The sequence below is a fragment of the Kryptolebias marmoratus genome, linkage group LG3 (genome assembly GCF_001649575.2).
Source record: "Kryptolebias marmoratus isolate JLee-2015 linkage group LG3, ASM164957v2, whole genome shotgun sequence".
NCBI classification, from domain to species: Eukaryota; Metazoa; Chordata; class Actinopteri; order Cyprinodontiformes; family Rivulidae; genus Kryptolebias; species Kryptolebias marmoratus.
Genome location: NC_051432.1, coordinates 21,581,980 through 21,601,472, shown reverse-complemented (window position 1 = coordinate 21,601,472; position 19,493 = coordinate 21,581,980). Strand labels below are relative to the sequence as shown.

Here is a 19,493-nt window from a genome sequence, read left to right as displayed (position 1 = left end):
GCAGATGACAGAAGTTAGATAATTTACCGTATGATTACTGCAAAATTCAAAAGCTACTTTAAAGGCTCAAAATCAAGGACGAATAAATAAACAGTTTTCCAATGAGGGTTTGAACTGCTTTGTGTTCTGTTTCTGTTTACCTGTTACTTCTTGGAGATTGTAATCTGACGTGCATCCTTGCTTCTTTTCAGATCTGCGAAGGCCGACAAGCCTCCGTGTGTGTGTGTGAGTGTGTGTGAGTCAGCGTCGGTGAGAGGAGATCAGCATTCAGCCAGCAGCTGCAGGCGGGAGCACCTCCATCCACCAGCACCACCGTATTCCTCATGAATATCCTCGATCAAGTCGCCCCGCGGGAGTCATTTTAACTTCGGCGGAGACGCGAAACAAAGGCAGAGCTGCGAAAACCCATGGATCAAATCTGAAAGAAGAGAGTTAGTCATAGAGATTAGACTATAAAGTGCTTAAAGGTAATAGTTTGGCAATTTTTCTAAATAAAGTTTTATATTGGTTTTGCTCGTGTCTGTCTTAGCAAAATATCTCACGACCCACAGGAGACATTTTAATGAAACTTTCTGAATGGAATCACTGGATGTTCGTCTACAACTGATTAACTTTTGGATTCAACATGATTTAAGATGGCTGCCGCAGCCAACTGACAATGAAAACCCCCAAAATGACTACAACTCAGCCAATTTTACAGATGTTGAGCTAAAATCTGGTGTGGTAGCAGCTGAGACTGTTGGGTAATCTCAGAAATAACAGATTGTGCGAGATATTTGTTTAAAATTATACCAGCTCTGTTTATCTATTAGCAAAATATCTCATGGTCAAGTAGATGGAGTTTAATGAAACCTCCAGGAAATAGTCACTGGACTGTCTTTTGGAGCTGAAAACACAAAAAAATTGGTATCATTTGGTCAGGATTACAGATAATGCTCTAAATTTTAATGTAGTTGTAGCCGAGACTCAGTCACAACAGATACTTATAAGTGCCTCTCATTTTACTGCAAACTTTAGCAGCTGGAGTCAACCCCTGTTTGTCTGTTAGCAAAATATCCCATGAACCACTGGGCAGAATTTAGTGAGACTTTCATAAAGCAATCCCTGGAAGAACATCTACAACTGATTACCTTTTGAAGTCAACTAAACAATATGCTGGACGGATAAACATCCATTGTAATTAAACACTTAGACGTTAAAGCCTTAGCGAAGCTGCGACATGTCAGCCATCAGCTGTCACACCTTTCTGTGGACAAAGTAAATAAAGTGGAATCAGTTTGGCAACCCGGTGAGCAGTTCAGGCGGGTGTCAGATGAAGTTAAATATTTGACTTCAAACATCAAGTCAGGTTTCATGCAGAGTTCATGAAATAAACACAAGACACAACGTCTGCTTATTAAATCTTCAAATTGTCGAATTTTGCATCTATAAACATAAAAATGTGGTCTGCTTTCCTTAGCCCGCTTCGGTTTGGGGCCGCAGACTCAACAGCAGCCAGCTCACCTCCAGAAACACCCAAGGACCTGGCCAGGTGTGTCCTTTGTGCAAACAGGACTCCCAGAACCCCAGTTTGGAGGACTTCCTCGAGTCCTTCGCCTTCTGTTCAAAAGACGGGGGGAAGAAATGAAGTTTGGCCGAAGCAACAAAACGCATCTGTTGATGTTCAGGTGGTGAGACTCCAGCTGCTGCTTAGCAACAGAATCCAGCAGCTGCACTACAAAAAATGTCTGCCTCACCTGGTTCTGGTGCTAAAATGTTGTTTAGGAAAACTTGACTGTTTACATAAAGTTGACATTTCTCTGCAGCGTCTACAAACACACACACATCATATATGTCTGCAAATTCATTCACGCACATTAAAAGTCACTTTAGGATTCTCCTTCCTTAGTAGACGTGAACAAAAATGGATCCCTGTTTTAAATGTTGGGAGCGGAAGGAATAAAGGGTTTCTTATAACAGTTTTATACACCGCCAAAAAAAAAGGTGATCCCCGCCCCGTTTTATAAGAAGACTATAGAAGCCAAGAGAAGACATGATTACAGGTTTAAATTCTCAACACAAATTATTTATCTCTTTATTTTGAAATAAATGATCATTTTGATTTTGACTAGAAAAGCTCATGTTATTTTGACATCATTTCTAGTTTTCACAAAACTTGCAGCCGATTGAAGCTGAAAAAGTCACATTAAAGAACATCCAGCACTGACCAGCCTTTAGATCATCTTGGGTCATAACAGCGATACTACGATGCAGAGAATGATAGAATAAGCTACTATTATTATTATTTTTGATGTTGTTTTCCTAAGATAATGTGTTACGTGCCCTGTTATCCTGAGATAATCAGACTGGTTCTATCTACTTATCTCAAGAAAACAAGCGTTGCTTTCTCGAGATACAGGTATAAAGAAAAAGCTCTTTTTTGTTGTTGTTGTTCTCAAAATAATGAGATGATTGGTGCAACTATTAATTGTCTTGTTATCTCGAGATATCATCCAAATAAACGTCCAAGCACATCTTCTCTCAGCTTCTGTAATTCACACTATAATCAGCTCAATTTTGAAACAAACAAAAACAACAACTTGCTTTCTCCAGATCACTAGATGAAACTGGTAATCTTGAGGTAACAGAACAGTTAAATTGTGATCTTGATGAAAATTATCACAAAATGAATAATAGCAGAAGACAGAGAAAACACAAACTTTGGCTACAAAGAAACCTTCTTTGAACAACATGTGTATAAATATAACTTTTATTTACTTCTACAGCTGATTACATTTTGGAGTCACTCCAATTCAAGATGGCCGCCACAGCTAACCAGCCTTAGCCAATACAAAATGGCTATAACTCAACCAAGTTTACAGATGATGAGTTAAAATTTGATGCGGTATTAGCTGAGGCTAATTCACAACGCCTACTTCAAAAGCTGCACGTTGAGCAAAATCTTTGCCTAAAACTGGAATTAACTCTTAGAGTCAACACTGTCTGTCTGTTAGCAAAATATCTCATGAATCACAAGAGAGATTTGAGTGAAACTGTCAGAAAGTAATCACCGGTTGAGCATCTAAACCTCATCAAGATTTGGAGTCAGCCCAGTTCAAGATGGCCGCCACAGCTAATCAGTAAAGGCTCAGTCAGTTTCACAGCTGGTGAGCTAAACTTCATCACATCTGAGTTATCAGATTGTGCATAAAATGAACTCCTTATGATGATGTCAGTTTAAAACTCTGGCATGAAAGACGGCGGGCGATGACAGGTCTTTAATTATTACTATTATTAATAATAATAAACTTTTTTTTTGACGAAATAATGCTCTTGTTTGTGAGTAGCCTTTTAGATTGGATTCATTTGGGCTGTTCGTGTCCCCAGCTGGTGTTTGTTGGTTGATGCGCTCCTCTCCTCCTGAGGCTGGAGGAAACATGAATGTCCGCGCCTCGCTCCGCGGCTGATGTTTCCGGACACACAGGGCGCAGGACGCACCGCGACCCGGCGAGCGGGACACTTTTTGCAGCGTGCGGGCTATAAGGAGAGAGGGAGTGGCGCCGCGTCCTACTCTGTGGCTAACAGAGAGGAGAGGAGAGAAACTCCACGCGCAGGCAGCGCCCGGGATAACGCGATTAGCGCTCTATTAGAGCTCCGCTCCTCAGCTCAACGAGATGCGACGCAGAGATCAGCGCGCGGGGAGAGTCAGGAGGGGAAGGGAGAGCGCTCCATTCGCTACATGGAGCTCCTCTGCCTGTCGCTGATTTGCCTAAAGAAGTTATACCTGCTCGCAGTTCTGTCAGCGAGCGGGCGTCTCTGGCACTGGAGAGGCTGTGTGCCCGCTCGTTCACTCAGGTAGGATTCCTCTTATTCTTTCAGAATTCTTTAATTACATTAGTAACTATGTAAAACATGTATCACGTTGTATTTAAAATACCATTCTGGGAGCTGAAAAGTGTTTTTTTTTTCCCCCTCTTCCTGCCATATTTTTAGATAAAGTGTCATCCTCACCCAACGATAAGGGCTTGTCCCTGCAGAGGCAGCTCACAATGAAGAGGAAGAATCTGGGAAAGTCTCCGAGGAGTTTTTCACTTCCTTCCTTTCTCAGCCCTGCAGTCAGATACTAGTTCTGTCCTTCCTGGTGAATGAAATCTGCTAACCTCAGGTGAACTCACACAGGAAGTGAGTCAGTCTGTTGGTGCTGCTGCTGCAATGGAGTCTGACAACGAGACCAGCCAGAACTTTACGGGCATGGAGCCCTACTCTCTGGAGGTGGCCCTGCCGCTCAGCGTGCTGGTGGGGTTTATGATCCTGCTCATAGTGTTCGGTAACGTGCTGGTGGTCATTGCCGTGTTTACAAGCCGGGCTCTGCGAGCTCCGCAGAACTTATTCTTGGTGTCTCTGGCGTCGGCGGACATTCTGGTGGCCACCCTGGTGATGCCGTTCTCCCTGGCCAATGAGCTGATGGGATACTGGTACTTCGGTGAGGTGTGGTGTGAGATTTATCTCGCACTCGATGTTCTCTTCTGCACCGCTTCCATCGCCCACCTCTGCGCCATCAGCTTGGACCGCTACTGGTCCATCACCCAGGCCATCGAGTACAACTTGAAGAGGACACCACGCCGCATCAAAAGCATCATCTTCATCGTTTGGGTCATTGCCGCCATTATCTCCTTCCCACCTCTGATCACCATGGAGAAGAACCACAAGAAATCTTCCAAGTGTGGGATCAATAATGACAAGTGGTACGTCGTCTCCTCTTGCATTGGCTCCTTCTTCCTGCCGTGCATCATCATGGTGCTGGTCTACATACGGATCTACCAAATCGCCAAAAAAAGGACGCGAGCGCCACCAGGAGACCGGAAGGGGGACGACGCGACAAAGCCAGCCAACGCCGCTGCCGTCAATCTGAAGGAAAATGGCGTGGGCGATGCTGAGGATCGCCTCTGCCACGAGAAGCTCAACGGTGAGCGGGACATCGAGCTAAAGGAGGGAGCGAGGGGAGCAAGGGGAGCCGACGAAGTGAAAGGGGAGGTCAACGGGGTGGACCTGGAGGAGTCGTCCTCCTCCGATCACAAGGTGAACAACCCATGTTCCATTAAAAAGAAAACAAACAAGGGGAAAACCAGACTGAGCCAAATCAAACCAGGGGATGCTAGCACCTCAAAGCAGGCGCCGAGCACCAAGTCCAGCCGCTGGAAGGGCCGGCAGAACCGGGAGAAACGGTTCACCTTCGTCCTGGCTGTGGTTATTGGAGTCTTTGTCATTTGCTGGTTTCCCTTTTTCTTTACGTACATGCTGATGACGCTGTGCAAGCCCTGCAGCGTGCCCATGACCCTGTTCAAGTTCTTCTTCTGGTTCGGCTACTGTAACAGTGCCCTGAACCCCCTCATCTACACCATCTTCAACAACGACTTCAGAAGGTCGTTCAAGAAGATCCTGTGCAGGAGGGACACTCGAAGATACGTATGATTCCGTTTTCCCTTTCCGTTTCGTATCTCGTGCGTACATTGTTAAACATGTTTGCCCGTTGTGCATGGACCGGCAGTTTGTGAACAGTCTCCGTGTTGCTGCCCGGGAACAGCTTTCTGTGCAGCATCCTCCTCCAAAAAAGCCTCCACCAGCCACAGCTTCGACGCAGGCAGAGAACACACAACACCACCGTGGTTTTTATTGTGACTGCTGTTTTTATTTGAGTATTTTTTTAACAACCATAGTGAATTTCATGACATGTATTAAATCCGTATGTTGTACAAAATGACCCGTCTGAGTATTTGTCTATGTTTTTGTTCTTATGGATGCAGTAACGTGTTTTTCTTGTATGATACGATGAGAATGATGCAGAGGATGCTGACGATGACTTGTGGTCAAATTGCAGACGCTAAAGGATAAATAAAGCCCATTTTCTGTAATGGCTCCATGAATTCATAGGAAAGCTCAGAGTGATGATTTCCCAGCGATGTGAATCTCTTACTTTGGACAGTACATTTCCACACATTAAACGAAAGGACTGGGGAGGCAACGGTGACAGAAAGTTGGATTTTCTCTTTAAAACCTAATCAAGGCTTCCTGATTTGAACAGTCCCTTTCTGCCAGCCTTTCACTGAAGACATGAAAACACGAGTGCACGTTCAGCGATTTGTTTAATCTGACCTTTTTTGCGAGCCTAATAACAAGCTCAACTCCTAATGAGCTTGAAAGAAACATGTGCAAACGATGTTTTGGTTCCCGGATTAATCGTGTTTATTATCAAATGAGGGTCTTTTGTCTGCAATGTCAAACGCTCGAAGTGAGTCATATTTTGAATCTTTTCTTTTTCCCTTTCAAGTGTTTGCTCGCTTCCGATTTCAGGCGGTTTATGGATCAACTTTGATGATGTAATGCGAGGCACACGAAAGCGGAGAACGAGCGGTTCATCTTGTGTTATGCATCATTAAGTAAACACAGAGTCTGTCAAACCAGAACTTGATTGACTGGTCTCTCTCTGTTTTTCTTCTCACCTTGTTCTCTCCATCCAGATCAGAAGAGCACTTTCATTAGATTAAAGGCCTAGCATTCCTTGAAGGACTGTTTATTGCCCGCCTCCTTCCATTTTCCCTCATGATGGCTGCCACAGCCACATTTTGCGAGATGTGCTAATGTATGGAGTATGTGTTGAGGGTGACTCTCAGCCACGACCATACCTAGCTGTAGCTCGGTATCAATGAAACTGACTGAGTTACAGCCATTGTTGTATTGGCTAATTCTGATCATCTATGGTGGCCATCTTGAACTGGATTGGTTCCAAAAGTCAATCAGTTGTAGATCTACACCTAATGATTACTTTCTGACAGTTTCATTCAAGTTGGTCCAGCGTTTCCTGAGATATTATGCTAACAGACAAACAGGGTGGATGCCAGCTGTTAAAAAAAACATTTCAGGCAAAAGGTATTGCCCATTGTATAGTTCTTGTAGTATTTGTTTGGGATGACTCGAAGCTGCTACGCCACCAAATTTTAGCTGAATATTCGTAACAGTTAGCTGCGTTACAGCTATTTTTATGTTTCCTAAAGTCAGCTGACTGTGGCGGCCATTTTGAATTGAGTCGACTCAAAAACATAATCAGTTGTGGATGTACACCCAGTTATTGGTTTCTGAAGGTTTTACTAAAATCCCTCCAGTTGTTCATGAGATATTTTGCTAACAAACAAAAAGCTGACTCTAATAGTTAATGGCGAAGTTTTAAAACTAGATCTCACTCGACCTAATCGTGCTTTGAGTCTGTGTTGGGAATAAGTATCAGCTACTACCACACAAAATTTGAGCTCAATATCTCTATAATTAACTGAGTTACAGCCATTTTTGTGTTGTCTAAGGTTGCTTAGCTGTGGTGGCCATTTTGATTTGGATTGACTTCTAAACACGTTCAGTTGTGGATGTTCATCCAGCGATTTCTTTCTGAGAGTTTCAGTCAAATTCGTCCAGTGGCTCATGAGATATTTGATATTTGATGAGATGTCGGCGGTGGGAGATGACAAAGGAACAACTGTTTACAGAGAGACAAGTTTAACATAGTTACATGTGCTCCCTGCTGAGGAAGAGGATGTGAAAAGGCTGCCTTCTGACAGTCAGTGAGGAAGCTGAGCAGCAGAGCCCTCACAAACCTAAATGGTCCCGCTGGGAGAGCTCACCCAGTGCCTCCCTCTGATGAGCCAGATGTATAATAAAACGGAGCCGGAGCAGTGGTCCTCTGCGTGTCTCGGAAATCTGTAAGCGCTGTGGGAGTTGTCAGCGTGTGAGAATGTGCTCGGGTGTTTGCTGCGCACACACGCAGGCAGAGTGGGTGAGCTTACCACGGCACGGACGCGCTCGCAGTCGTGATGAAACGAAATGTTCGACCGGACCGAGGTGGGAATTTCTGTGTGAGATGTCTGGATGTTGTTTTTCGACGAACACGCCGAGGAAAGCGCTCCAACTGAAACCAGGGCGCCTGAAATTGGCCTTTAGATTAAGATCAAATGCAGCAAAACCTTGAGGACCACATCATGAAAGAAAGGACTCTCAGCTACTACCCCTAAAGAGTTCAGCTCAGTGTCTGTAAAATCCACTGATTCATCGTGATTCTTGTGTTTGCTGAGATCAGTTTGCTGTGGCGACCATTCTGATTTGGGTTTTCTCCAGTAGTTAAAGCTTGTCGAGGTTCCTTCTAACAGTTTCGCTAAAGTTCATTCAGCGGTTCATGAGATATTTTGGTAACAGACAGAAACACAAACACCGTCTGCCTTTTGCCTTTCAGCGGCGGGGAGATAAAATACTCAACCTGGTAAAAACTTTCCTTCTGTCCTCAGTTTCAGGCTAAAAAGAAAACGGACAAGGCTTCAAAACGAGAGTTTAAAGGAGCAGAACTTCGCTCTCAGCTCCGTGAGGGTCTAAGGCCGGTGCTCTTTTAGGCCCGTGGACATATTTCTGTCTCTTGAGGCCGTTTCAGATCAGAAGACACTTAATTCATCATCATTAATGTTGGGCTTTTATGTCGCTAGCTTGGTTTTGGATTTCCTTCACAGATGATGTGAGATTTTTCCAGAATATCTCAGCATTTTATTAGGTCTACTTTCTTTCATACCTGTAAAAAAAAAAAAAAGGGTCGTGAAATCTTCCATTCCGGTTTATCAGGGATTTTAATTAGCCTTTTTTTGGGGAATTCTCTGCCACTTTTCTTGGTTCCAGCGAACTAAAACTTCTAAATCACTTTACAATCTGAGCAAATGGCTGTCTGAAAAATGCTGCTCTCCGTTCTCGCAGCCCTGGGGTGCTTTGTGGGCATCATTAGTTTTTAATTTGTTAAATGCTCGACAGTGTTTGAAAACTGGAATCTCCTGAGTTTGTCTTACAAGGACTGGGAGCAAATCACAGCCCTAACGAGCTAATGAAGGACCTTGATTAAAGCTTTCTGCACCATCAAATCTTTTATGAAACACAAATAAATTCAAAGATCCGCACTAGCCTTGCCTAAAGTCACGAAAGGTATTTTTCATCGTTAACTTCAGAAAGTTTAAAACAGGACCGTTCTTTACTTCACTAATCACACGGTCAGAAAGTTAACCAGGAGTTTTCAGATTTCACGTTTTTATATTATTATTCTCTGAACGTTTACATAAAAATAGACAATTTCATAAAAGAAACTACAGCTGAAGGGAACATAAACATCCTGAAATACTTTAAATCCACTGACACTGCTACTTTCCATATGATTTAAATATTTGTTTTTAAAGAATAATACTGCAGCAGGGTTGTTATGTGAAAATATGGCAGTGTTTATATTAATACCTGCTTCCAAACTCTTTGTTTTCATTTCGTGTGTGGCTGGGAATACACAATCACCTTCTCCCACTGAATAATGAAGCCCTTTTTGTTTCTAAAACTCAAATAAAGCAAATAAAAAGTACCCATACAGAGATCCACAATCTGCCGTTTGACTCAGTTTGTTTCAAAGTTGCTCGACAGCAACTTTTTTTTTCCCTTTCAAGGTTGCGTATCACATTTTTAAAAAGGTTTACAGGTTAGTACACATCGTTTTAAAAAGACCCACGGAGTAACACTTTCTTTTAAAAAGTCCACTGAAAGCGTTGGTGGTTGGTGAAACCATTTCTACCACGAATTACTCAGTAATGTCATTCATTTGGAACAGATTGCTGTTTTAAAATCAAATTCTTGTTTTTTTAAAGAAAGAACACTCTCCTTACAAATATACGTTTTGGTGAAAGTCTGTTAAGCATCTGGTGTCAGTAGGTCATGTTATCTAACCCCGGATGAACAACAAATCACATTAAATAATCTGGATTTTGGTCCAATGTTAGAAATAATGCTGTGCACAGTTGCATGCAACATCACATGATGCCACACACAGATTATGTTGTGAAAAACTCCCAGCTACTAACATACTAAATTTTAGTCTCACATATGTAATGTTGACTAAGCTATAGTCATTTTTGTTTTGCTACTATTGAATCTGTGTGGCAGCCATCTTGAATTGAATTGACGCCAAAAGTTAATCAGTTGTAGATGTACATCCAATGATTGTTTTCTAAGAGTTTCCTTAAAATCAGCCCAGTAGGTCATGAGATATTTTGCTAACAGACACACAGGGTTGACTCCAACAGTTAATACTAAAGCTTTAAGCAAGTTTTCCCACCATAAGTAGTGATTGGAGTGTTGTGAATAACTTTCACGTACAACCACACCAAATTTGAGCTCAACTTCTATAAAACTTTCTGTGTTTTGTAAGGTCAGCTGGCTGTGGCGGCCATCTTGAATTGGGTTGGCTCTAACAGTTATTTAGTCGTAAACACACACCCAAAGATTACCATCATCATCATCAGCTTTAACACCAGCCACAGCTGAAACGAAGTGCTGAACATCAGCAATAAATGAAATAAAAGAAGCATAAAAATAAAACAACAAGGCTAAACACACAACAATGAAACTCACTTACTCACTGAGAGATTTATTAAAGTCTGTCCAGTGACTTCTGAGATATTTTGCTAACAAACCGACAAACAACAAACCCGCTTTTCACGGCACTGAGTGAAAAAAAAGACAAAAACTGATCAGTTTTACTGAAAACTCTTTGTAATGACATTGATGCAGCACCCCTGGAAACTGATAAGATGAACCTTAACAGGTGGGAAAATATGAGCTTCAGGTATCTCTTGTCTCTTTACTTCCTGGCAGGTAAATTCCATCCATGTTCTCTGTTTCCCAGTAAGCTAAATTAGGGAAAATATAAAAAATACCACCGACTACATGCATAAAATTAAACACTTACTACCACTTCTAGTGCTCAGAATGTTAACTATCTTTATGGTTTCTGTGATGTCACAAAAAAGGATTTCATCAAGGTATAAAGATAAAAATGAGGATTTTCAGTACTACATTGTTTTCATGTTTCTGAAACTCATCCGTCAATAAAAAAAGACTGAAGTCAGGCTGGTTGTATTAAAGGCTCCTGGAACAAGAAGTGTTAAAATTCAGATTTATGTGTAAATGTAATCAGTGTACCCCTTCTAATAATAGTTTAAGGTCTGTGTTTTTATGCATTTTATGCATTGTGTGGCCCAGTTTGTTTTTGGTTTTTTTTCTTGCATCAGTTACTAATTTTCCAGTCCGAGTTGGTTTTAAAAGACTGCTGATTCAACTCACACCCATCTTCCAGGCAGGTCACTTGAATTTTAAATCCTGCATTTTCTGCTTCCTTCAACCAGAGCGAATTACCTCAGAGGTCTAATAATCACGTTGCGTAATGCCATGTGGTCTCTGGGACGAGGAGAGCTGATTTCTCTCAATCATAATGAGCTCCAGGAAAATGGATTTGTCTAGACAAATTATTTTCCAGGGAAATATCCTCTGCCCAGTGTTGTACGGTGTATCCACTCAGACCCAGAGGGGTGACAGCTCGTCACACTGCCGTTAATGAAACTGGGACTTTAATGGAAATGACACCTCTGAAAGTCGCTCGAAACCCAAAGAGGAGCTGGACCAGGAACGAGCCAATTGTAAAACATGATTCAGTGAACGTGTCCGAGCATTCTGCGAAGATTAACTCCAGTGACAGAACCTGGACCGCCCGTGAAGCTGCGCAAAATTAAGTAAAGTAAAAGTAGAAGTAAATAAAAGAAGTGGCAAACAACAGTGAGTCATCAGTGGGAACAATCATGCATATCGCAGCCACCTTGAATGGGCGGATGTCACTCGGGGGAAAAAAAAAAAAAAATAAGCAGGTTGTAGCATGTGGGTGCCTCGGCAAGCCTTCATTGTCATCATGACCTGCTCACCTCTGCCACCTACAGCACATGTACAAAACAAAGACCCACCCACCCTCCCACAGACACTCAGAAGCACTCATCTTTTAAGTTGAGAAAACATCATCCCCACACACATCCTCCGACTAGAAACATTTGTTTGCCCCGCATCATATTTGAGGCTGCTGACATTTTTGTCCTCATCCGTTTGAATGGTAGCTACGCTTAAACACCGTGCAAGACACAAAGACTTGGAGACGGATGTGCTCTCTAACCTGATGATCCATGCCCTGATTCCCAGAGGCTAAATGTTTGTGTGCATGCAGGGGTGTGTGTGTGTGTGTGTGTGGAGAGGGGCTTTTAACAGCTGGCTTCTTCCAATAGGCTGTCAGCAAGCACATCCGCCTAATGCTATCACTGCTGCATGTTGACGTACAAGGTACTGAGTCAGAGAGGAGAGAATGAGAGAACAAGATGAAACTGGAAAACAAATAACAGTGTGGGACATCGTCAACGTGCATATAAAGCAGCTATGTTTGACATAATGCTGGTGAGTCAAATAACAGGGCAAAAACAACACAATAGAAAATGAGAATCTGTAATGGGCTTTGAATATGTTACGCCGGATATTGTTTTACACTGATGTTTTGGCGAAAATCAACATTTATAGTTGAATTATAACTAAACACAGAACCTGGAAGTTGAAGCGAGTTACTTTTTGAGTAATCTTTTGTGTTAGGTTTATTGTTTTCACCCGTGTTTCTGTAGTTCTACTTTATTTCTTGTGATCCGTGTGTTTGCGTCTGTTCCCTGTTCCTGATGTTCTTGTGTAGTTCTGCTCACCGTGTCTCTATTCACCTGCCCTCAGCTCAGTAGTTTTCCAGTCAGCCTGCCCTGCCCACATCACCTGTTCCCTATTACCTGTTAGTCTCAGCTGTGGTCAACCTTCCACTCACCCTCAGCCCTTTACGATCAGTCTCTGGTCATTTTCTCTCCGCTGGCTCATTGTTTCACGCCACATTCAGGTTATGCTCCTTGTGTCTCCTCGTGATCCTCTGGGTAAGTTTCCTGTTGTTTGTTTTGCTGCCACTTCTGTCAGCCTTTTTGTTTCCTTTAATAAATTGGTTTTTCTTTGAGCTCCCTGTGTCAGTCTGCTTTTTGGGTCCAAATCCTCTACAAAACCTGACAGAGCTTCTGGTTTCAGTACATGTCCAATACTTGTCTGGTACAAACTAGGTACCTGGAACATGTTTGGTGCCTTCAGGGTCCGGGCTGTATTATGAAGTGACCTGTTACCTTGTATGTACCTGATATACACTTGGTAATTGAGCACATACCAAGTACTTACCTGGGAGGTACCGGCTACATCAAGGGTGGGCAATCCTGGTCCTCGAGGGCCACTATCCTGCATGTTTTACTTGTTTCTCTGCTCCAACACACCTGATTTAAATCAATGGGTGATTATCAGGCTTCTGCAGAACATGAAGAGGTGATTTAACCCCTGAATTAGGCCCACCCCTGGGCTAAATACATGGTATTTACTTGGTACAAACTGAGTACTTACCTGATAAGTACTGGATACATACTGGGTATGTACCTGGTAAGTACTTAGCACCTACGGGGACCTGTTACCCTGTACTTACAAGGTACATACATATCTGGTACTTACAGAGTAAAGACCAGGTACTTCCCTGGTACAAACTTGATGTCTATGGGGACTGGGCTATATCATGAAGTGCCCTTTACCCTGTACTTACAGAGTACATATCATATAAGTACCAGAGACATACCGAGAGAGTGCCATAACACCAGGCTGTATTATAGATGGCTACTCACTTTTAAAATATGTGTAGTTTTAGTTAGTAATTTGAGGCATAAAAAACAGAAAACACAGTCATAATATCCTGTGTCTGACAGTGACAGCCTGTTAGAGACTTGGTGCAGGACTTTTGTAACACTGGTACAGGCCTACATCGTTAATGTGGAGACTCAACATGGCCGCACCCATAAATCTGCCATTTTTTCTTCAATTTTGAACAACAGAAGTTTATGAAGTTGCTTTGTTCATATTTACTGAAATTAGTGGTCAATATTTGAAGGAGGAAGATTCATTTTTGTAATATTTCCACTCAATAAATGGCTTTTTCACACACAAGCAACGTTTAATGGTAACAGAGTCAGGACAAATCTTGTTAAATATTAAAAACAGTAAATGCTGTGCCATTGTTGGTTTTTTTCATGCTTTATGAAGCACCAGTGGGAACACTCAAAGTGCGGTGCAACTATTTTACCTAAAAAACTTAGTTCACCAACTAAAGTAAATTTAAAATCCACTCTTTGGAAACGCTTTGCAAAAATCTGATATTTTCTCACCACAATATCATTTGCATTTGAATGAAAGAGAAGTTAGTTTTGCAAAATTTCCATGTTAGAAACCCTTGAAAAAAAAAAAGAAGAAGAGGTGGGTGCAGCGCTCTGCTTCCAAACCCATTTCCAGGTTGTGTTGCACAGCAGCTGTGCTGCACCGAGCTGAGCAGCGCACAGAGCAGAACATGCAATCAAGCGTTTCATCCTGTGAGTTGAATCCAAAGTGAAACAGATTTTAACTTGGACACAGCTCTCTGTGAAGATACCTCAGAATGTCTAATAAGACGTAATACACACTTTATATTAGAGTTTGTGTGTGTGTGTCCACTGATCAAAGTCAGCCACCTGTTTTGGAGTTATACTTTGGTGTTATATGAATATTTAAAAAGATGTAAAAAGGTTTTTATTTGAGCTAAGTAACTGTAGGCTTGACTGAGTCATTGCCATGTTTGTGTTTATTAAGTTTGATTAGCTGTGGTGGCCATCTTGAGTCAGGTTGAATCAGTTGTAGACGTACACCTAGTGACTTTCTGAGAGTTTCATTAACCTCCATCCACTGGTCCATGAGATATATTTTGCTAACAGACAGATAGGGTTGAATATAGCAGTTAATGTCAAATTTTTAAGCAAAGTTCTTTTGCAAAGTGTTAGTGCTTGTAGTGTTTGTCTCGTTTGTCTCTATGGGTCCCTGTGATGGACTTGCGACCTGTCCAGGGTGTCCCCCGCCTCACACACAGTGACTGCTGGAGATAGACAGCAGCTCCCCGCGACCCAGAAAAGAGCGGGTAAAGAAAATGATTGAATGGATGGACGGTTAGTGTTTGTAGTTTGAGATGATTTCGAGATTTTTGCGTTTACTGAAGTTGATTAGCTGTCGTATCTTGAATCAAGTTGACTCTAAAAGTTAATTTGTTGTAGATGTAAATCCAGTGATTACTTTCTGAGACTTTCATCAATATGTCAATATGATTCATGAAATATTTTACTAACAGACAAACTAACAAACACAGTCACTTTCATGATCACCCACTTTTCATGGTGGCGGATGATAAAAACTAAACACAGTGTGCTTTAACCTTTTCTTTTTACTAAATCTAACAACAGTTTGTTTTTCAGTTATAACTTGACTTGAATTTCCTCACATTTTAAATGTCCCTGTAGCCTAAAAAACAGCATTATTTTATTTTAAATATTATACGATACAAATTAAAGGCTGATACCAAGAAAGCCCTTTGGCACCAGTGTCCTAGTTTACTTTATTCTCTGCATTTATTGCTGCACAGCAAGTTTCAACATGTAACATGGTTTATAACGCCACTTAGTACTAGTTGCCATGTAACCGTGTAATTCCTGGGAAAAGCGTGCTGAACAAATAGCTGCGTTCATTTTAGTCGAGGTGTCAGGAAACTGATAATGACAAAGGAGAGAAGAAGCCAGCCTAATGTGCTTCAGTAAGGAAAAACAAAGGCAGGTAATTAAATGGAAGACCAGGAAACAAAAGGATGAATATCTCAAGTTCATATTTTATGCATTTTGCTGCTAAATACGGGAGGGAAGAGAAATATGCAATTCATGACTTTACTTTTTTACACAACTCAGCTGTGTTTTTCAGACAACAGAAGGACGTTGAACCAGAACCTTGTGTTTGTTTGGCACAGAGTTTTGGGTTCTTTAAAAATAAACTTTTACACTTCAAGTCACTGGAGTTGCTAGTGTGTATAATTGCGCACATCGTTAGGGTCAAGAATAAAAAAAAAACTGCTAAAACTATTTTTTAAGCTCAAATGATTTTAGTCTAAAGCTTTGGCATGAAATGCAGTGGTAAAAATGCTTTTCTACATATTGAATGCTAAGCTTTTATTTAAAATGCGCATTCAGTGTGTAGAAAAATACTTTAAAGGTCAAACTTTTCTATTTTGAAGTAATTGTATGTTTAAAACATAAACAGTAAATACATTTCACAAAATGTCAGCTGTTTTGTTCAGTCTTAGTGAGCAGTTATTTTTTGTAAATTCATAAGGAAATACACAAATTTAGGCTAAAGAAAACTGTCATCACCACCATGAGAGACATTTAACCTATAACAGTCTAATAATGTGTGTAAAAATCAGGGGCAAAAATGAACAGAACTTCTGGTATTTCATTGATTAAGTTAGTAGTCCAGTCCCACAGTCTGTCCAGCTTCCCGTTTAAAAAAAAAAAAAAAAAATCTAATGGATATTATGCACCTGCCTATCACACATCAATCCTAAGTCAAGGAGCATCAGGGGGGTGTTTTGGCAGAGAGATAATAAAAAAAGAGAAATTATGGCAGAGCACTTAAGAAAGGTGGAATATTAAAAATTATCCGACACATTTGTGGCTCTCAGCACACTGAGCACTTTGTAATAATCACAGATAAAAGCCACGAACAGATGAGAGTTCTCTCGCATTATTTCAGCTCTTTGTCCTGGAAATCACCTTCTCGCCTCAAGTGATTGACAGCTGAGAAGAATATCAGTGTGGTGACACGGGAACAGTAAAGTGGGTGTGAAGCAGAGAGGGCGGCTGGAGTGGGTTGCTGTAGACTCTGTAATGACTGTCTAGTGTGTGCTGATGGACAGGCCAGTGGGCGTCTGAAGGAGATTATACCTAAGCACTCTGCTGGTTCGTCGCTGCAGCTCTTAATGACTGTAACTTAATGAAAGCGGCTGGTTGATGAATTTGTCCAAGTGTTTGCGAGTCTTGATAGTTTCTCAGGATGTGTAAGTGTGACTCGAAACTTTCAGTTTCAGGCTGCGTTCACTCATTACATTCAGTCCCTCGGCAGCAGATAACCTTGGATAAAGAACTTCATTTGCAAATATTTTTCTTAATCATTACATTTAATAGATCAAACTTTAATTCCACGAAACCACAAATGAATATCCGTTTTACTCCTTATAGAAGCAGTGTGTAACAATTAAGGGCATCAAATGGTGAAGCAGCAAACTAGAATCACAGTAACACGATGCGTCACCTTCCATCTTCAGGCAGGTAAAAAAAACTACAGTAGTTATAAAAATGCTATATGAAAAGCTACTGTATAAACAAAAGGATTCATCAAAGACCAGCTCCAGTAGACCTGAACAGCTTAATATACAGTCAGAAAAACATTATTTGTTTTTCAAGCAATAAACACAATAAAATGCACAATAAAACTCTTATTACTGACTATTTAAATAAAATTTACCAGTAAACTATATATGAAAGGAGGCATGGTTTATTAGTTTGGTATTTAGCCATGATCACCCAGTTTTTTCTGTTTTTAACACGGACGTTCATTTAAGAAAACAAAAATAAACTAAACAAAGTGTGTTACGCTAAAGTGTTTTAAGTTTATTATTAACTAATGTAGCCTTCTTTCAGAACAGTTAACATTTTTGAAAAAGAGTTGTTTCATAAGTCTGAAAAACAATATAAACTAGCTGTTAGCCTATCCTGGACTAAGATTGCTTCCTTTTTCTTTATACTCTGTTCTTCATGACTGATGAGGTACTAACTATTAATAACGATTTGACAGAACATCACCTGAAAAATGACCAGTCTGACCTTGTAAGGCTTCTTCCTGTCCTGACCTTCTTTGGATAAAACTGTCTGCTAAATGACTAGCTTTCCTTGAAGGGGAATTATTACCTGCAGCCTTGCAAGCGGAAGTTTTAAATAAAGACGTGTTGAATTAGATGTTGATGTGGTGGTAGCTGAGAGCAGTCCCCAACACAAACAGATCACACAAGATCTTGCAATATTACATGTGATTGTACATAACAATACTTACAAGACCTGACCAAAACAGCTGTAGTGTTTAAGATAAGTTTATCTCAAATTAAAAACTGTACCGTGAAGGGTGATGGGCAACATGGATTCCTTTAAGGAATCTTAGGTCTTTAAATAAAACCAGAGATTTACTTTGGAGTCACTGACTACAGTACAAGACACAAAAGGCAGTTTAACGTTGCATTTCAAGCACTTCCTCCTCAGTTTATGTCCTCAGCGGTTTTTGCCATTTTCCCTGAGCAGTTTCATCATTAGGCCCACCTTTTTAAACCCAGGTAATCTGCTGCATTGGCTTGGTAAGTGTATTGATCATATTTGACAGATCAGGGCAACAAGCAAACAGTCCAACATTTATGATTACAGTTTGATAACCCTAACTGACTCGTGAAAATACAGGCAATCGCTAATTTCCCCAGAGATCTAAAGACCAAAAGTCCAACTGTCATCAATACCTGCTTTGTATTGTAGGGTTGGATATTAGGGGACTGGTGGGTGGTGTGTCCTGAAGGGGTCCCGAGTCCATCTCACTGGACTAACACAAAGAGACAGCCATCTACAAGCACACTCACAAGTAATTTAGAGTCACCTAATGACCTAACACGCATGTCTTTGGACTTTACAAGGAAGCACCCAGAGGAAAACTACACAGACGCTGAAAGAAAGTCTAAACTGCACTCAAGAAAGTCGGTGATCATTTATTTTCAGGGCATTTAGGAAATGAAGGCCTGGAGGGCTGTACAGCATTAAACTTGTGCTGCAGTAAACAAACAAACAAAAAAAAATCAGGGCTGGCTGAGCAGAAATAAAAGTTGTCATAGCAACAAAGGGCTTGGTCCAATTACTTTTTCGTTTTTATTGTGAGTCTCTCGGTGCTTGTGAACTGTTCAGGCTATAGGTTTGTTCATTTTAAAGGCACCAAACATGGCCTTGTATTCCTGAACAGATTTATTGCCGGAGGATGAGAACAATCCTAATGTGGCTCCTCAGCAATATTACCGGGGTGGTGGTCATACTCATCAGAAAGAGACGGTCAAATTTGATTTATGATTTTAAACAAAAAAAAACACTCCCTGTGTCATTGGAGACTCAATCTAGACAAGAAAAAAACCCACTTTTGATCAACTTAAAGGCCTAGCAATCCTTGAAGAAATGCACATCGCCTGCTGCCTTTCATACCAGAGTTTTAAACAGAAATCAATGTATGCTGAGACAAAGTTACAGCCATTTTGGTCAAACCTTGTAAATAATGTTATGCACGATCTTATGTGATATTTTGAGATCTCATGAAATGTGTTAGCACTCAGAGTACGTCTCAGTTTTAACCCAATATCTGCGAAACTGATAAACAATCAGTTTTGTGTTGGCTAAGGTCAATTAGCTGTGGCAGCCATCTTGAATTGGGCTGACCTCAAATACGAATTAGTTTTCGATGTACATTTAATGATGATGTTCTCGAAGTGCCATTAAAATTAGTTTTGTGGTTTATGAGATATTTTGTTAACAGATAAACATGATTAATGCTAAAGTTTTAATCAAAATTGTTGTGCATTGTTGCAGTGCTTGGAGATGTGTTGG

General features: G+C 41.0%; 1 protein-coding gene and 1 long non-coding RNA gene across 2 annotated transcripts; one reads left to right on the top strand and one right to left on the bottom strand.

Moving 5' to 3' along the window:
• Nucleotides 1–205: 205 nt before the first annotated feature.
• LOC119616863 lies at nucleotides 206–4,111 on the bottom strand. Its single transcript, XR_005232919.1, has 3 exons — nucleotides 3,991–4,111; nucleotides 1,504–1,599; nucleotides 206–418 (listed from the first exon to the last, which is right to left on the bottom strand). It is a non-coding gene; the product is annotated as an uncharacterized LOC119616863 (long non-coding RNA).
• Nucleotides 4,112–4,161: 50 nt separating this feature from the next.
• Nucleotides 4,162–6,537, top strand: adra2a (adrenoceptor alpha 2A). The gene has a single exon (XM_017425599.3). It carries the CDS (start codon nucleotides 4,192–4,194, stop codon nucleotides 5,449–5,451), a length of 1,260 nt encoding a protein of 419 aa, XP_017281088.1. The 5' UTR covers nucleotides 4,162–4,191; the 3' UTR covers nucleotides 5,452–6,537.
• Nucleotides 6,538–19,493: the final 12,956 nt, after the last annotated feature.

Coding starts and splice junctions, on each gene's coding strand:
- adra2a (XM_017425599.3), top strand. CDS start 4,192: ATGGAGTCTGACAACGAGACCAGCCAGAACTTTACGGGCATGGAGCCC.